At 35.2% G+C, this 18,249-nt stretch overlaps 1 protein-coding gene across 2 annotated transcripts in view; it reads right to left on the bottom strand.

The window, feature by feature from the left end:
• Nucleotides 1–18,249, bottom strand: part of Smg6 (Smg6 nonsense mediated mRNA decay factor) — a 262,862-nt gene that overhangs the window by 203,886 nt on the left and 40,727 nt on the right. For both annotated transcript variants that reach the window (XM_081770438.1, XM_081770437.1), the window contains 2 exons: nucleotides 17,801–17,879; nucleotides 1,154–1,264 (listed from right to left, as the gene is read on the bottom strand). In XM_081770438.1, coding sequence (XP_081626564.1) covers nucleotides 1,154–1,264; nucleotides 17,801–17,879 — 190 coding nt within the window. The remainder of the gene's footprint in view (nucleotides 1–1,153; nucleotides 1,265–17,800; nucleotides 17,880–18,249) is intronic.

Here is an 18,249-nt window from a genome sequence, read left to right on the forward strand (position 1 = left end):
TTAATACAGTGAAGTTATAATATAGCAATGCGGGAGCGTAATCGATAAACCGTCTACCTGCAAACTGGGCGGGCAAGGTTCGATCTCTGGTCGGGACGGGATTTTTTTTCTCGTTCTACCTTAGTTCCAATGTAGTTATGAGGTTCACCCAGCCTCTTTAAAATGGGTCCCTGGGGCAACCAGTGCCATGGTGCTGACTATATCATCTCTACGAGTGCCCAAATCAAGTAAATGTGGAGCCTTTTTCTTGGGTCTTCACAAATCTGTCCCAAAAGATGGCTGAGCTTTACTTTTGAAGTCTTGATAAATGAGCTTAAAAGGTATGAAAAGTGCATTAGGGCTCTTTTCCTATAGCTAAGACTGATATTGAACCCAGATATCCTCACTTTTAAATAAATTTGTATACAGTCTATTTAAAGCCCAAAATTTTAAAATAGCCCAGAATGTACTTAAGTAACGTTCCCAGACAAACAAACTGAGTACGCTACAAAATATTAATATATGAAAGTGAGGGTACAAACTTTCATTGAGTCAAAATGACTTGAGAAAACGTAGAGAATGGATGAAACATATTATTAAACTCTTTTTTCATACTTTATTCTCCATATACATGAATTCAATGAAATTCAGAGTAATATATATATATAGTGGACTTTCTACAAAGTATTGCTTCAATGTGTACGCCCTTCGATTCTCATAGTCAGCAATGAGGTTGGGGTACCATAGTGTGAGGTCTTAAAATTAGATTAGAAATATAAAAGGCCGCCTCTTCAATTTTGTGTTACAACCCCAAGTTTACTCAACAGTAAGCTGAAACATGCACCACTGTATTATAGATGTCTATCAAAACAACAGAGTAAGTGTAACTTTATTACATTGCAAATTTAGGATGATCAATTGTATGTCATACACATTTTTTTAAATACCTATAAAACTGCGGTCTAAATATGGCAACTAATTTTCAGTTGCTGACCTAAGATATATATCTATGCAAATATATATATCGCAAGAATTTATGAATGCAGTATAGGAAAAATTCCTCAAAAAAGCACGTTATTTATCTGACTATCAAATATATACTTTGGTGCACAATTGTTGACACACTACAATGCTTCGAATAAATTAACAAAATACAATAAAAATAAAAACTCACCTTTTTCCGAGTTTCGTCAAATAGTGACAAAAGACTTTCTCTCGCTGACTGAAACGGATTCGACGCCATTAGACTTCTCATATAATAGTACACCGCATCTAGTTTTCTTCTCTGAAATGAATATTTAACAGTAAGTGAACAGTAATGACTTAGTCATCTGGATATACTATACAGCTATTTCATAGGTAATGTGATTATATGTACTACTGTTTATCTATGGAAGAAAAAATAAACACCATAATGGAAATTTCCACTGATTTTTTTTATTGCTCTAAAAAACCTTCAGAGCACTTGTTTTCGCTGTTTACGGAGAACACTTCTTTTCGCTCATGCGATGATTCTAACTAGTCGAAATTTGAGACTGAATTCCGGTCTGCTACTCGTATGCTTAAAACAATGACCACCATGTTAGTACGTCACACGCCGCAGGAAAAAATGGCTGCGCCGTTCACTAGGGAAACGGCTTAGTGAAAGGTGCATACTCATGTTTTTCAAATGTGTACGACGTTGCTAATTACACAAAAAATAAGAAAAGTAAAAGAATTTCAGGCTTCTTTAAAAAGAAAGCCATTTGTCTATTTACAGGGTGGCACATATGTCACGCATGGGTTTTAATGCCTCATATTTTGTTTGGGAAGTTATTAATGGAAGTTTTTCTTTTTCAGGATTATAAAGGAATCCTGGGAGATTCATCTTGGAGAGATTGAGTCCTGAACAACGCACGAAACTGATTCAACTGTATTTTGAAAATCAAAGATCAACCATACTCACCCAGAGAGCATATACCGTCGGCACTTCAATGTGCGCCTGACTTTTTCCTTTTTCCAGATTTTTTTCCTTTGGGGATATCTCAAAGAACGTGTATACGTCAACAAACCAACAACCATCGAGCAACTCAAAAACAACAAAAGGGCAGAGATCCGTCCGTTACAGCCAGAAACTCTTCATAAAGTTATGGACAATGTACGGAAAAGAGCCAACCTTTGTGAGGCTGCAAATGGCGGACATTTGAAGGACATAATATTTCACACATAGTGTTTTCAAATCTCCCAAACATGTACTTCTTTCCTGTGACAAGAATAATTACTTGTATTTACAAACATAAACGTTATACACTGTTTCAACCCATGCGTGACAACCCATATGTGCCACCCTGTATTTATTACTATTATTTGAATATATTTGAATATCTTAGGACAAAGTTGTAGTGTAGGAAGTTGCAATATTACTGATATTGTTTCCAGCTGAGGTGAAAAACTAATTCATGTTCTCATGTTTGTGTCACCGACAGATTTTACGGAGCTAATTTTATTCATTCTTAAGAAAAAAAATCAACAAAAACAGTTATCTGATAGTAGAGTGCTAATTTCTTATACGCAAGTTCGATGGGGGATTCGATAGTTATGTGTTCAGGGGGAAGCCCAAGGAAATTAACACATGAAAAAACATTTCCCCAAGTAAAAATAACCTAAATTCTTTACTGAGTTCAACACAAGGACGTACAAACTGAAGATTATAATCATATTCATGAGCATTCTGAGAATTCACCAGTGCTACTATCGAACTACTTTACACACTAACAATATTACTTCACCAAAATATCTTCGCGCATACTGTGTCGTTTTTTAGTCCCATGAACCATACTCGTAACTTGTTTATATTAGTCCATGTGAACATTTACAGATAGACTGAAGTGTTTTGAACACACGAGTTAACATTTAAACCAATAAATAAGCAGATACAAAATACAGTAATAACAAACTATTTACAATTGACTTATTACTGAATAAAATAAAATGAAATTTCTACTTTTATGTTCCACGAATATGTCGTGTAAGCAAAGGGAGACGGATGATTAATGAAAGTGAATGATTATAAAAGAATTGGTGGAATGGTCATGTGGGAGGTAAAGTCAGAATCGCACGAAAACCCACAGACACGATGTTGTCCACCACAAACTCATATAGTTTGGGTTCAAATCAGGGACCCCTCACACTAGAGGTGAGCGCTGTGTCCTTTTATAATGAATCTTTGTGATATGCCATCATGAGTAATAAACTCAATATTTTGCTCTAGTAAGAGAAGTAATGTAAGAGAAATCACTCTACACGGATGAAACTTAACAAAAGGCCCAACTCTTTCAAATGTTTACTTGTTCTGGAAACACAAAACGCAATACTTTCACGATATAATCTTTTGCAAATGTACCACGATCTACCAAACATGAATCACCTCAGAGCTGACGAAAGAAACAATAAATATAAAATTATGTTAGTATACTTAGAACACTATTTCGTGTGAGGTGATTGAAAAGAAAAAGTTAGTTTCAAAATAACAGCATATGTAACACAACGAATTTCTGTCAATATTCTTCTTGGTCAGGCTCGAAAAATCCTGGCTGACAGGTAGTCAAGGCGATTGGAAATACGAGTCTCGCTGCTAAATAAGTTAAATCTAAAACTAAATTATGTAGGCCCATGTATGAAATTGTATTATTAAAGTGTCTAGGTTTGAGAACCGGCGCCTAGGTCACAAGAAAAATGTTTGAGCATTTATCTTCTTCATGATGCTCTTTCGGCAGTCTACCGCGATTCCCTTGTAGAAATATAATAGAAAAGTAAAGCGCTATATAATATGATTCTTATAGCATTAAGATGAGATAGAATAGTGGGGTGACCAATTGCTAATATGTACAGTAAATAGTACAAAAAAAATGTAAGGATGTAATAGGATACGAATTTTTAAAAAGGAATTAAAAACTTTTTGGTGCTGAAAGCGCTTACTTGTAGCCGTGGTATAAAAGCATGAAGATTCACGTCAAATCTTCAAAACAAAGAAAAGATATACAGGGTGTAAACTTAATTTCTGACCCACCTAGAAATTTTATGAAATGCATGAATAAGTAAGAATACAATGAAGAAACGTTGCACATTTGATTTATTTGAAAAGACGAATGTCCAATTTATCAGTAATCAGTACTGTTTCTCTAACGTTCCAGTTCGGAAACTCTCCACTACGTTGTGACAGTCCTCTTGTATGATGACGGACCACTCTTCCTTGAGGCTTTGAATCAAAGTTTCTGAAACACGCTGTCCTGCAGTCGAGACCATAAGTGCTCAATAACATTAAGGTCCGGACTATTACCTGGCCAATCATTCCACACGCCGGGAACTCCTTAGCGATCACATTCATCGTTGCCTTTGTAGTGTGACATTTGGCTCCATCTTGCATTAAAATCGCGTACTGCTAAACAGGAAACATAATGGGATTAGTAAGACACGCTCGGTACACTGGGAGTATTTTATCTCGGTAGTATTGGGAGTCAATTGTCTTTCCTTTCTCAACAACAAGTTCCGTTTTCCCATAGCTTGAAATTCCTCCTGCCACCATCTTTAGGCCGAACTTGGGTCTCCGTATACCCGTAGGAGGGATCGTTTTAGGAAACGATGTTCGAACCCCGATGATTTTGCCGGTTCGGTACAGGAAAGAGGTCCACCAGACTCTCATCAGTAAATAGCACGTGAGCATGTTTCATCCGTTCCTCACGAAAGTCATCAGCAAAACCTTCATCTTGAAGTCTCTTACAAAAGTTGTAGCGGTGGGATGTTTTTCTGCGAAACCACGGTTTTCTAGGCTGCGCATAACATTTTCTTCCCCAGTCGGTAGTCTGAAGATATTTAGAGACTGACATGTGGCTAATCTTCTTTCCCTGAGATTGATATCTTTCTGGAAAGTTTAGTCTTTTCGCTACAGTTCTTGTTCCAACACATGATTTGTCTTTAACCTATTTCTGTATTTACTTCTTTGTTCTTGGTGTAACTTTAGTTGGCTGCCCTGTTCTTTGTGCATCCTTAACATCCCCTTTATTCTTTCGCACTCGCTTCCGTAAAGTGTTTCGGCTAATTCTCAGTTTCTTAGTTATGTTTCGTACACTTTCACCACCAGCACTAAGCACTTGAATTTTATGGCGAAGCATTTCTCTATCTGTACACATTGTACTGTATTGCACGTTGTACACTTGCACTTAAAAATGAGTTTGCACTTTAAAAAGCACTTCACTTATTTTTAAAAGAGTACATTTTAAATATACACGTATGTAGTTTCAAAATCCGTGCAAATTTACCCAATAAATTCACATTAAAAGGGGATCGAACTGATTTCTTTTTTGTGTAAACTTAATTTCTGATCCGTTTGAATAATTTTCCGGCACAGGTGGTGCAAAAAAAAAAAAAAAAAAATGCTTACAATTTTACACTAGTTGAAGCAGTATCGCTGGAAGTCTTACAGTTTACTCACTAAATAATGCCAAAGGCAACAATGCGATCATTGTCCAATAATGAACAGTACTGCTTACAAAATAGGCCTCGTCATGCGCAGTATAACAGGTTCGTGGTAACAACACACACAAAAAAGGAGTAGCGTAGATATGAAAAATTATTTGGTCGAAACTAACCTATGAAAGAGTGGTAATTAAGATATGGAACTTTATAGAGGTTAGTTTGATGATCTGTGAGAACTGTGTGACGCGAAAAATCAAGTAACTTAAAAAACAGGGTGGGTCAAAAATTAAGTTTACACCCTGTAATATGGTGCCTTAGATATTCTCAATCTGCATGTGACTTAATTTGAACTAATATAGTATTTAGGGTGTAATACAATAATAAAATAATACTGCTAAAGTGTACAAGTATCTGGAATATTTGTAATGATAAAACATTACAAACGATCTTGAATGTATTTTAAACCAGGAAAATAGTCCTATTAACACGTTACATTTATATACAGCAAGTTTATTATTTATTTTGCCACTTTTCCTTTCATTATTCTACTAAATTTATTTGTCGTTTGCAATAAGAAACTACAATGTGAACAGATTCCCTGAAGCTTCCAATTCGACTCACAGAGGGATACAGACATGTGACGTCACGCCAAAACCTCTGTTTTCGTTGCCGTGACGTAAGCAGCTGATTTTTGCATTGTTTGAAGCGTAACGAAGAAATATTTTTCTGAGATTTTTGGTATGTGATATATTGAAGACTAGTTCTACATGATGATGTCTTTAAATTACAACCTTTGGTCAAAAAGGAAATATCCATTAATTCATATTTATTATTACGAAGTCCCACATCAAAAAACCGTACTTTATGTGGCACGACATACCACTACTTCAGGCTACGTGAGAAGTACCTCTCGTTCTTAAATGTTACATTTGATTTAAACTATGATACTCGCTGAGCAAAACAATACGTTCATTGTAAAAATTATTAACGTGTAATAGTTTCGCCAACTATTTACTTTGGCTTCATCAGACACTATCTGAAACCAAAGTGGATAGTTGGCGGCAGGGTAGAAAAAAATCATGATTTTTTCAAAAAAATCATTTTTGTTGATTTTTTTGATTTAAATTAAATCTTTTTCTTCGTATGATACAAGTCGCGAACTGAAGAAAAAACATTAGGAATTAGTATTAAATGTTAATTATGTCATTTACGTGAAAGTATTGGGTTTTAATTTTGAATTAAATCCCAATCGTTAACCTATTTCAATCCCAAACAATGTTTCTTAAGCATTAAGGAAAAAGTACAGCAATGTATATCAACGTGACACTTTTCTTTTCACGAAAGTTACTGATATTTGGCAGGGGCTTATTTTTAAATTGGAACTAGCTAGCGGCACGAAATACATATAAAGTACATAAATTTCGCCTAAAATTAACTAACTCACTCTATGACCTATGAAACCCGGAGGTTCAATGCCATGTTCACAAAAGCTCTCCTGACTTCTATCCTTAGTCAAGTGAATCAGTTTCTATTTTATGTTCTTATTTCTGCGAGATCCATCTTAATATTGCCCTCCCATGTGCGACTAGGTCTTCCTAATGGTCGTTTTCCGATTGGACTTCCAGTTAAAACTTTGAAAGCGTTCCTACTTTCTTCCATTCTCGCTACAGTCCTGCCCACCTGAACCTCCAAGATTTGATGACCCTAACAATGTTTGGTGAATGGTATAAATTATGCAGTTTCTCATCATGAAGTTTTCGCCATTTCTCATTTCCGTTCCTTTTGGTTCCGAATATTCGTTTCAGGATTTTATTCTCAAATACTTTCAGTCTGCGTTCTTCCCTCAGCGTAAGCGACCATGTTTCACAACCATACAGCACAACAGGCATAATTATCGTTTTATATATTTTAAAGCTTCAAATTCCTCGACACAATTCGCGATGTAAGAGATTTTGAACTAAATAATAACACGAATTCCCTGAAGAAATTCCAAAATATAAAAAAATCAAGATGATCAGTTCCAGAAGAAGAAACACTTGTGATTGTTAAAAATATGCTTTATGTGACGTGAAAAACACTTCAAATGCGAGTTGTCCGTGCATTTAAGACATCTATACATAGCAGGCACGTTTTTATACTTTTCTGTTGGCTATTTTATTTCCTCTTACAATTTTTTCCTGCACAGACACGGCAAATTTTCTGCAATCACATCGCAGATCTCGGCATGTTCTGCAATGGGGTCAAGTATCCACTTTATCAAAAGTATTATTCGATATTTTAACCCATCCAAAATTTGTCGTATTACGATCCCGAGGAACTTCTATGTATTTAGTACATAAATTTCGCCCAAAATTTAATTTTTTTTTTTTTATTTTATTTTTTTTTTTTTTTTGTTTCGGAGAGGGGATCGAACCCTCTAAATACGCCCCTATTATCTGGAAACAAACAAATAGACATGAACACAAAAGAGCTTTCATCTTAAATGTCCATGGTGATTTCCCCGTTGGAACAGAAATTTTAAAACCCTGTGTTACAAAGAGAAGAAAGCAGGGTTCACCCGTAACCCGTTCAAACGGGATTTTCCCTGATAGTTCCCACATGATACTCGTTTCATGCTGTGCTTACATACATTTGAGTCTCACTGTATTATGATTATTATCTTCCATAATCGGAATAACAGAAGAGAAACGGGATTTTACTTACTTTCACTTTAAATTAATTCATTTCGGAATTTGATTTAAATCAACGATTTTTATTTAAAAAATCAAGTGATTTAAATCTTGATTAAAATCGTGATTTAAATCAGACTGATTTAAATCAATCCACCCTGGTTGGTGGAACTATTATATGTTAATAATTTTTATAATAAATGCATCGTTTTTCTCAGCGAGTAGTTTAAATCAAATTTACGTCTATAAAAAGAAAGAAAAAAAAACTTGTAGAATGGAAAACATTAAATGTTAAATCTTGCAAGGTTGCGTACATAATACATAGAACTTACATCCATATATCATATTTGGTACACAGAGCACATTATGGCAATTAAATGAATGTACCACTTGCATCTCCGCTCCAAAGGAAAAACAATTCCCGATTATATTCAGTAAGCCCTCTCGTCTTCCTCAATTGGTAGTTGGAAAGTTGAGAATGTCTTCTTCTTTTAGTGGGGCCCCTTACCTTTTTTTCAGGAACAATTGTTTTGCTGTTTCCACGCTTTTATTTATTTATTTATTTATTTCCCAAGCTAAACAATAAAAACGTTTAATAAATTTAGGGACAGAACGGACGCATCATTATAAATATCACTTGGACTGAGCTTGGTATACAGTACGTATGTTACTTAGTAATTACCAAAATTTTCAATTGAAACTCTAATCCTCCCCAGCGTCATTTTCTTCAAATATCTATAGCAAACTTTCACACCACATGGCATCCATCATTGTGATATACCAGTGCCCAGGGCTGACACAAACCATAATTTTTATTGAAAAAAAATTGTTTTTTGGTATAAACTTCTTTTAAAAATAATTTGCTCTATGTATTTATATTACATATGGAGAGAAATAGGTTTGTTTCGCCTTGGTGTTATTATGCAACAACGGAGTTATGCTGGAAGGCGCAACATAAGCTTAAAGCGGAATTCAAACCGCTTCTCGGCTTACATTCGAGAGAAATTGTTCCCCATTTGGACTCGAAACCGGGACTAATTGACCACAAATGAGATGAGTCTGCTGATTCACACACGAAGGACTCCTGACAAGAATATGTTATACTGATCTTTACATATTTGTATACTTGTTAATGTAATTGTCAGGGGTCATTTCAGAAGGACAAATGATAAACAGTTGCACAAATGAAACCATTATACAGAATTGTATGTAAATCGGGAATCCCCTGCCTTAGTCACTGGGAAAATTATGTTATTACTTTAAATGCAAAGCAATAACGAAAAAATCCCGTTACTGATTGGCATGTAAAATTTTATGGTCAAAGTATCATAATCAGTACGCTAAAACTGAGGTATTAAATTACAAATTTAGTATGTAGACATCATTCAATTAAATTAAAACAAATTCCAATCCAAGCTAATATTGCAAGCTACATAGGCAGTTGAGCCAATTTCTATTTGTAAATTTTGCCAATTTCTATCAATATATTTAAGCAACCTTGGTTTCTTTATAAAACTACAGACATTCAGGCAAGCAGAAATATACAATTTGGTTTCGTTTCGTATATATAGGCTTAACATCCTTATGTAATACCTAGGTTATTCAGAAGGCTTTGGCTTAAAGTGACATCCGAACCGCTACTTGGTTTACACTCGAAAGAAGGGTTGTGGTTCGACCGAGAATTGAGCTTGGGACACCTTTATTAAAAGGCGAAAAGGAGATATAACTAATGCAGATGGTTTGATATGTGGAAAAGTTACCATGAAGTTCATACGATATAAAGATTTTATTTTTATTTATTTTTTTTTTTAACTAAGGTTTAAACCACCTTGGTTTAAACCAGCCAACTCTGCCAGTACTACACAGGAATACACAGTATCGTAGATTAGCACTATTTATAATATCAAGATGACTGAGTAATATCAACAAATTTAGAGAGAGGTTCTGTAAAAGTTAAAATTTTTAAGAGTGAAACTTTTGTTACAAGATTTGATGATAACAAGATTTATTTATTTTTATTAGTAGAAGAAACGTTTCTGTTTCGATACTTGTATACCACAAAACTTACAGAACTACAGTCCAAATATTGCAGCTAATTTTCAGTTGCTGACCTGAGATACAAATATATATCGTAAGAATTCATGATCCAATGGAGTATAGAAAAATTCCTCAAAAGTCCGTTATTTACCTGACTATCAAATGTATACTTTGGTGCACGATAGTTGACACACTACAACGCTTACAAGGATGGATGTAACCATGTGATATGATGAATTTGTTGTAGATGCTTTAAGGAAACGCTACTGAGGAAAATGATAGTTCCAACTGAAAATTTCGCTTATTATTAAATAACAGACGTACAACAAGATTAGCACAAGTAAATAAAACTGTTTGTTTCTGAGACAAAAATATCGCTGCCCCATTAAAGAAAATGATATCGTTGTGTACTTTTAAATTACGAACTGACGAAGGTGAAAATGTTCTTAGAATATAATCAGACATCGATTCTTATTTGCAACGGACAAGTGAATGACAGAAACTTACGCTGTTTTACTATATCACATATAAAATTATTTTTCATTTGTTTTGTGTATTTTTTATTCTTTGCACTCTAAAGTATTAGGAAAACATCTAAATTGCTGCGAGATAGAGGGCTGATATGTTCTGGAAGCCAGGCCGCACGAGAAAGTAGTTTCACTCGCTGTGCTGTACGTGTTGCTATCCAGGAAAGGCAGTTGAAAAAAAGCCGAAAGTGACAATCTCGTATTATTTGGTCCTATGGCGATTGGAAATATTAAAAATGGTTGTGCGGCCAAAAATTTCTACATGGAAAGAAATGTGCGGACTGACATTTACACAAACATGTGCTTCACGTATGAGAATTTTCTACGTCGTCGGGAGCCTACAAAATAGTCTCAACTCCTGTGATTGATTACTTGGGGGGGGGGGGGGGAGATAAACAAAGGAGCAAATGTAAAGGAGTAAGCCTCAAACTCTTGAGGAACTCCTAACCAAGATCCGTGAAGTCACATCAGGTGTACCTGCCGATTTCCAACGGAAAGCTATAGAGAATATTTTTGTCCGTTTAAGAGACGTGTGTTGCAAATGCACGTCGAGATACAACTTTAGCAGAATAAGCAACGTGCAAGAAAAAGTTCTAATTCGTACATTTTAAGAAATACAAAATTTTTAAATTAGGGACTTAATTTTTACGTCCATCCTACACTGCCAGCAAAAGGGGGAGTAGTGCTGGTGTTGTTATTTCAGTTTTTAAATAAAAGGATAGACGTGGTTTTACCCAAAAATTGTTTTTTTGTAAATATGTCCACAAGATTTGTTGAATGTATCGCAATTAATTCGCAAGTATTAATACCAGCAAATAGGATTGCGGGATAAAAAGTGACACTTTTGACAGAGTCAGCATATTCGTCATTGGATTTTTATATTCTTCATCATGACCAATAGCCACTTTCATTAGTTGTCATTTTATAAGGTGTGCTTACACCTTTAACGAAGTCACTCTTTCGGATCATAAACTTTATTATTTAAAAGGTGTAAAACCAACGAGTAAGCGTCAATAAGAATAAAGCACATATTTTGAGATGAATAATTTGTATTAGTTCATCCTTTTGTGTTTATGTACACTCATGTCCAAAATGATTGTCGCATATCTATAACTGTCTTCTTGTAAGAATATAACACTAGTTAACAAATTTAAACTTTTTGTTTGTTACATGAGAAAAATCACCTGATCTTAAAGGAACTTTTTGCGTTGAATTCGAATATGCACTCGGTTTCTCTCCATCACGTACAGTTTTCCCGTAACAGAGGGATTTTCGGGAAATTCCCTCAAAAATTTCCCTTTTTCAGATATTTTATTCCCCTAGCTCCTGTCCCCTTACATATAGTAACATAGAAATTATACCTAAGTATACCTTGATTTATATTTAATAAACCCTAAAAGTTTCGTAAAAATCGCTTTGTTCTTTCTAGAGAAATAAATATATTTGTATGTATACTGTGTGCACTGTTTATTGCACCTGATAGTAATGCTTTCAGATCTCCTGAGTTGGGGTAAAAACGATTTGCTTTATTACTACAAACACAGACATAAAAATGAATATTTACAATAGTCAACAACACACTTGTATTGCTCTCTGTAAATTAGAAACGTGTATAATAATAGAATGTACTTCCAACGTATATTTTTTTTAAACGTACAGTATATGTATATCTTAATACATATATATACAATTCTCCAAGTTTTTTCGTTTTGTTCATGAAATGGTTATCAATATTTGTTATCAAATGTAACAGAATGCAAAAGAAAGAAAGAATGGAATACAGACTCATTGTTGACAACAATGAACTAATGCAGTCTGAATTTTCCACTACGGTATAGTTTCCCCCCTCCCCCCGCGCATTTCTTTCTTTCTTGTGTTCTTGACACCTGGTGAGGGAGTTTTGTACATTTTTATATTGACGTGTGGTTTAACACTACTTCACTTTCAAAGTTGTCTTTGCTGCTAAGAGTGCTTTCATGTTTGATCTTAACGGCATTATACCCAACTAAGACCAGAAGTTTAGTTTGTGATCAGTACAATGGCGTCAAGAGGACGGCGTTCGTGTGTTAACTCACCAAATAGTTTTTGTTATGTGTGTGGCCAGTTTGTAGTTAAAGAACAGTGTAGATCCATTACGTCATCGGTGAAACTAGCATATTATATATATTTCGGATGTCGTGTGGGAGATCAGGACAAAACTTGGGCACCCAACATAATTTGTGCGTCGTGCTACGTCACTTTACTTGCATGGGCCAAAGGGAAACGGAGGTTCATGAAATTTGCTGTACCAATGGTGTGGAGAGAACCCACCAACCATCTGGATGATTGTTATTTTTGTCTCACAGTAGTTAAGGGACATTCTAAAAAAAGCAAATACACAATAAGTTATCCCAACGTTAAATCCGCAATTAGACCTATTCCGCACGGGGATGAACTTCCACTTCCCGAGCCCCCTACTAACTGGGAAGAGATATGGCCAAAAGACTCTGATGATGATCATGACCTTGATGAACCATCGACATCAACATGTACATCCAAGGATCCAACGTTCATCCCTGACTGTGTTCGCGAGCCACATTTCATCCGGCAATGTGAACTTAATGACCTAGTTCGTGATTTGCACCTGACAAAACAAGAGGCGGAACTTCTGGGATCAAGGCTCCACCAGTGGAACTTATTGGATGCAGAAACGAATATATCAGTGTACAGGAAAAGGCATGTTCAATTTTCAAGCTATTTCTCAATGCAAGATAATGTGTGCGTATGTACGGATATAAATGGGTTGATGGCGGAGCTAGGAATTCCTTACGTTCCAGAAGAATGGAGGTTATTTATCGACGCGTCAAAGGTCAGCCTTAAAGCTGTCCTTTTACATAATGGAAATAAAAAACCTTCTATACCACTTGCGCACTCAGTGAAGATTAAGGAATCCTACGACACCATGTCAACTTTGCTAAATCTTATAAGTTACAAGGACCATTGTTGGCAAATATGTTGTGATCTCAAGGTAGTTGGTATTTTATTAGGACTGCAGTGCGGTTTCACGAAGTACCAATGTTTTTTATGTTTATGGGATAGCCGAGCTGATGACAAACATTATGAAGTGAAGGAATGGGAACCTAGAGTGAATTACGTACCTGGAGAATGCAACGTCAAATACGCTCCTTTGGTAGATCCTAATAAGATATTACTACCGCCACTTCATATCAAGTTAGGACTTATGAAAAACTTTGTCAAAGCCATGGACACATCTGGTGAAGGTTTCAAGTATTTGCGAGATAAGTTCCCTAACCTGAGTGATGCTAAGATTTCAGCGGGAGTGTTTATTGGTCCCCAAATTAGGAAATTAATGCTTGATGATAGCTTTGACAGCAAGTTAAACAGTGCTGAGTTAGCTGCCTGGACAGCATTTAAGTGTGTTGTGCGCAACTTTCTGGGCAATAACAAAGCTGAGAGTTACACAGAAATCGTACAGGACATGATACAGAAATACAAAGAGTTCGGTTGTAGGATGTCTTTAAAAATCCACTTTTTGCACTCCCACCTCAGCTTCTTTCCTGCTAACCTAGGTGCTCTCAGCGACGAACAGGGGGAAAGATTCCACCAAGATATAATGGCAATGGAGAAAAGGTACCAGGGACGATGGGATCCTTCAATGATGGGGGACTATTGTTGGGATCTTGTTAGAGAATGCAACATTTCTTACAAAAGAAGGAAGTAGTGTACGTTTTTGTAACCCAATGGAAGTTTCATATATTGTGATAGTTTTGATTGTCTTTTCATGACCTTTTGGTACATTTGTATTATTGTTTATTGTAAATTGTCACACTTGTAAATTATATTGTATTATATTTTATATATGTGTTCGTGGTAATAAAGCAAAACGTTTTACCTCAACTTAAGAGATCTGAAAGCATTACTATAAGGTGCAATAAACAGTACACACAGTATACATACAAACATATTTATTTCTCTAGAAAGAATAAAGCGATTATTACGAAACTTGGAGGGTTTGTTAAATATGAATCAGAGTATACTTAGGTATAATTTCTATGTTAGTATATGCAAGGGGACAAGATCTTGGGGTGTAAAATAAACGAAAAGGAAAATTTTTGAGGGATTTTCCCGAAAATCCCTCTGTTACGGGAAAATCGTACGTGATGGAGAAAAACCGAGTGCATATTCGAATTCAGCGCAAAAAGTTCCTTTAAGAACAGGTATTTCCTTTTATGTAACAAAACCTTTGTTAACTAGTGTAATTTGATAATGATTTTGCAGGATACTTTTAATACTGATACTATGTATATAATCGGGAAATGTATATTTGTGGTAAATTTCATAGGGAAACAATTATAAATACGAAAATTAGAATGAGTAAAACAAAATGTTGCTAAATGGACAAGAAAGTTTTATTTTCGTTTCATTGTTCTTATTTACTGCTCTTTTGACATGAAATTTGCCACATACATTTCTTTGCTGATTATACACATACTAACATTGTAATAAATGCCGGGCGAATTCGTTATTAAATTACATTCCTACAACAACATATTTATAGACATGCGACAATAATTTTGGACATGAGTGTACGTTCCTCATTTAATTTCTAGACTAATATTCTGGTAAACATTCGGACTTACTGTTAAATTGTATAATACACTTTTCCATAAAGGAAAGGAAAGAACAACGAATTCTTCGAAAATAAAAAAAGTAATTAATGCGCAATACATATATGAAGGGACAATAATTTCAGCACCTTTACTGCGATTGAAAAGGATAAGAAAAGTAAGTGGGTCAAGATTATACGCAAACTACTACGAACTTACTCTCCAGTTTATAGAACCCTACCCCGTTCACTGCCGCAAAAACAAAACCTTTCTCTTGTCAGCCAATCCACTCTACATTGTAATTAACCATCTCCCCAGAATCCCGTTTTATATTATCCTCCCACCTTCTTGGTGTAGCTAGACAGGTCTCTTGTCATTAAGCTTCTCGATGCACCCCACATGTATTACCTACGGAAACTATATTTCCCGTATATGTACTTTAAGACGACTATTATTAGTATATTTGTTTAAGGCTATACATACAGATAAATAAAAAGCAGGCAAAGAGAAAAGTGTGCTAATGTTAAGATTCTGGGAAGAAAAAAGTTTCTAACGAAATCTGAAACAATTGCTACTAAAATTAAGCTAATATTTGTGATAGGTCCTTCCTTGATCGATATTCAATTCAAGCTCTGATGAAGGAGCCTAAAAGAAACTTACTCCTCTAACCACTATCTCTCAAATTAATGAATACTGATCAAAAATTTCTTAACGAAATCTTCTTTATGAACTCACTGACATTTTTTACTGAATCGGCTACAGAGTCCATGAAATCTCTATCCTCTTATGAATTCAATCAAAAATCATTAATTGTCGAATTAATTCAAATCTTTGTCCCTATGAGTTTAACTTCGATTCCTTCCAATGAAAAAGGATTCATATGTCATCTTTGCATAAACCATGAACACTTTTCGATAACGTTCACTTCATTAATGCTGTGTATCTTTTACGTTGTTTTGAAAGGCTCTTTCATTCTTGTACGTATGTTCCTTTCCATCATGCCTATTTGACTTCGCATGAGACTTCATAGATACAAGAGGAATTCAGTGCATTTGTGAAGTAACTTTAAGATCCTCTTAATTTTTTTCTATGTTCTTTAAGGGCATTAACACTCTTTCTTAAAAACTTTTAGGGATTCGTTTCGACTGAATGATATTTCGACTTTTTTTCCCCCGTTTGTTTGAGCAAAGTTTCAAGTTTATGTAACCATCTTTTCCAAAGTACGAATACTGTAATATTTTTTTCCTTTGATTGTTAATAAAAAGTTGATTTCAGTTTATTCTATCATTATCATTGGAGCATAGATTTCATGCTCTGCAAAACGTATCTTTCTTTGTTGCTTTCGTTCTACCTACGAGTATGTGTGCGTATCAGACGCTTGTAGCGTCTTTTCGGTGTGAAATTTCCTTAACTTTCTACGAATGGACAGGTCCAGGAATATACACTGTTGATAATTTCAGATTCCTTTGATACTTTGATATCAGAATGTATAGAATTAAGATTACTATATAAAAGTCCTGACTGAATACCACTCTATATAAACAAATTACATCTTCAGCGAATCGACAATATATTGTGCACTTTTTTTTTTTTTTTTTTTTTTTTTTTTCTTCCTACAGCACAGGCGGCAAAAATTCGATAATTAATGATGTTTAGAATGAATCCAGAACAGGATATAGAAGAGCAAGCTATGTACAGGGTCCGGGAGTAGACCTGTATTTGGAACAGGCGCTGAGAGTTGGGGTGGGAATACGGCGGCGAAGGAAGAATCGATCGATAAAGATAAACGTGGCATTTTCAGTAGTCGCAATGGGTGGCGCGGTGACCGTCGTGCGTTTGTTGTGGAGAAGTATATTCGTAATGGTGGTTCTGTGATTACTACTCAACGGGCACTTCGTTTTCGATTCGGACTTAGCCATCTGTGCCGGATGGAAAAACCATTCAAGTATGAGTACTAAACTGTAGAGCAACAGGTTCTGCACTGAAAACACGCCTGGCCGATCTGTTCATAGTGCTGAACGCTTTGGAGATTGCTGGATGGATGCTCTCATACGAGCCACATTTTCCGTAGTTGTTATGGTTCGAGATCGACACTATGTACTTTTAGTGATTATTTATACCGAAGAACAGCTCTTCAAACAGCTTATGTTCACAGCAGCTAAACGGAACTTTCCTTCTCAAATTCCAAACAATAGATCTTGCCTCATTCCTGCGCCACTTTGTGCCCCAGTGTGTTTGAATCCCACTTCATCAATAAGTCTCGTCTAATATGGCCTCGCTGCTGAAATGTAAAGCTCTAATCAAACAAAAGTTTTTCACGTTCTGTTGCTAATTTTGTATTAAGTCCTTTTCATAATATTTAATATTTTTACATATAATCACAACACACTTTGTGAACCTGATTCCTTTATAGTATTTTTACCTCTGAAGAAGACGGTGCAATTATATGCTGAAATAAAATTACTGAGTGAAGATCATATTTTTCATATATTCATCGTTAATAATAATAATACTGAAAAGCACTTACAGCATAAAGGGCAAGTATTGCTAACTGATTGTATGGCCTTCCGTTCTTTGGGTTGATCTGGTGAGCTTTAATATACCAACTGAAAGAAAAGAAAATAATAATTACTATTACATTCTGAAGTTGTTCCTAGATCTTGGATAATTTAATCGATTATCCGAAATATAGGAACTACTTCATCTTTCTACAAATATAAATAAGATTATAATAATTTTATTTTGTAAATGTATTCCATGCGATCGACTAGAAATTACAAGAATACCAATTCGTTCAAACTCGTACTTATGTACCGAACTAAGGGTGTAACTGAACAGTTTTCCCTGCTGTATTCCCAAATCTGATTTTCAATAAATAGGTCAGTCACCATTAACAAGCTGATATAATCATGAGACGTAAAACTAAATGCATCAAGGTAAATATTTCTAAACAAAATGACGCTCGTCAATATTATT

This window comes from Thermobia domestica, chromosome 9, assembly GCF_964235325.1.
Source record: "Thermobia domestica chromosome 9, izTheDome1.hap1.1, whole genome shotgun sequence".
Lineage (NCBI taxonomy): Eukaryota > Metazoa > Arthropoda > Insecta > Zygentoma > Lepismatidae > Thermobia > Thermobia domestica.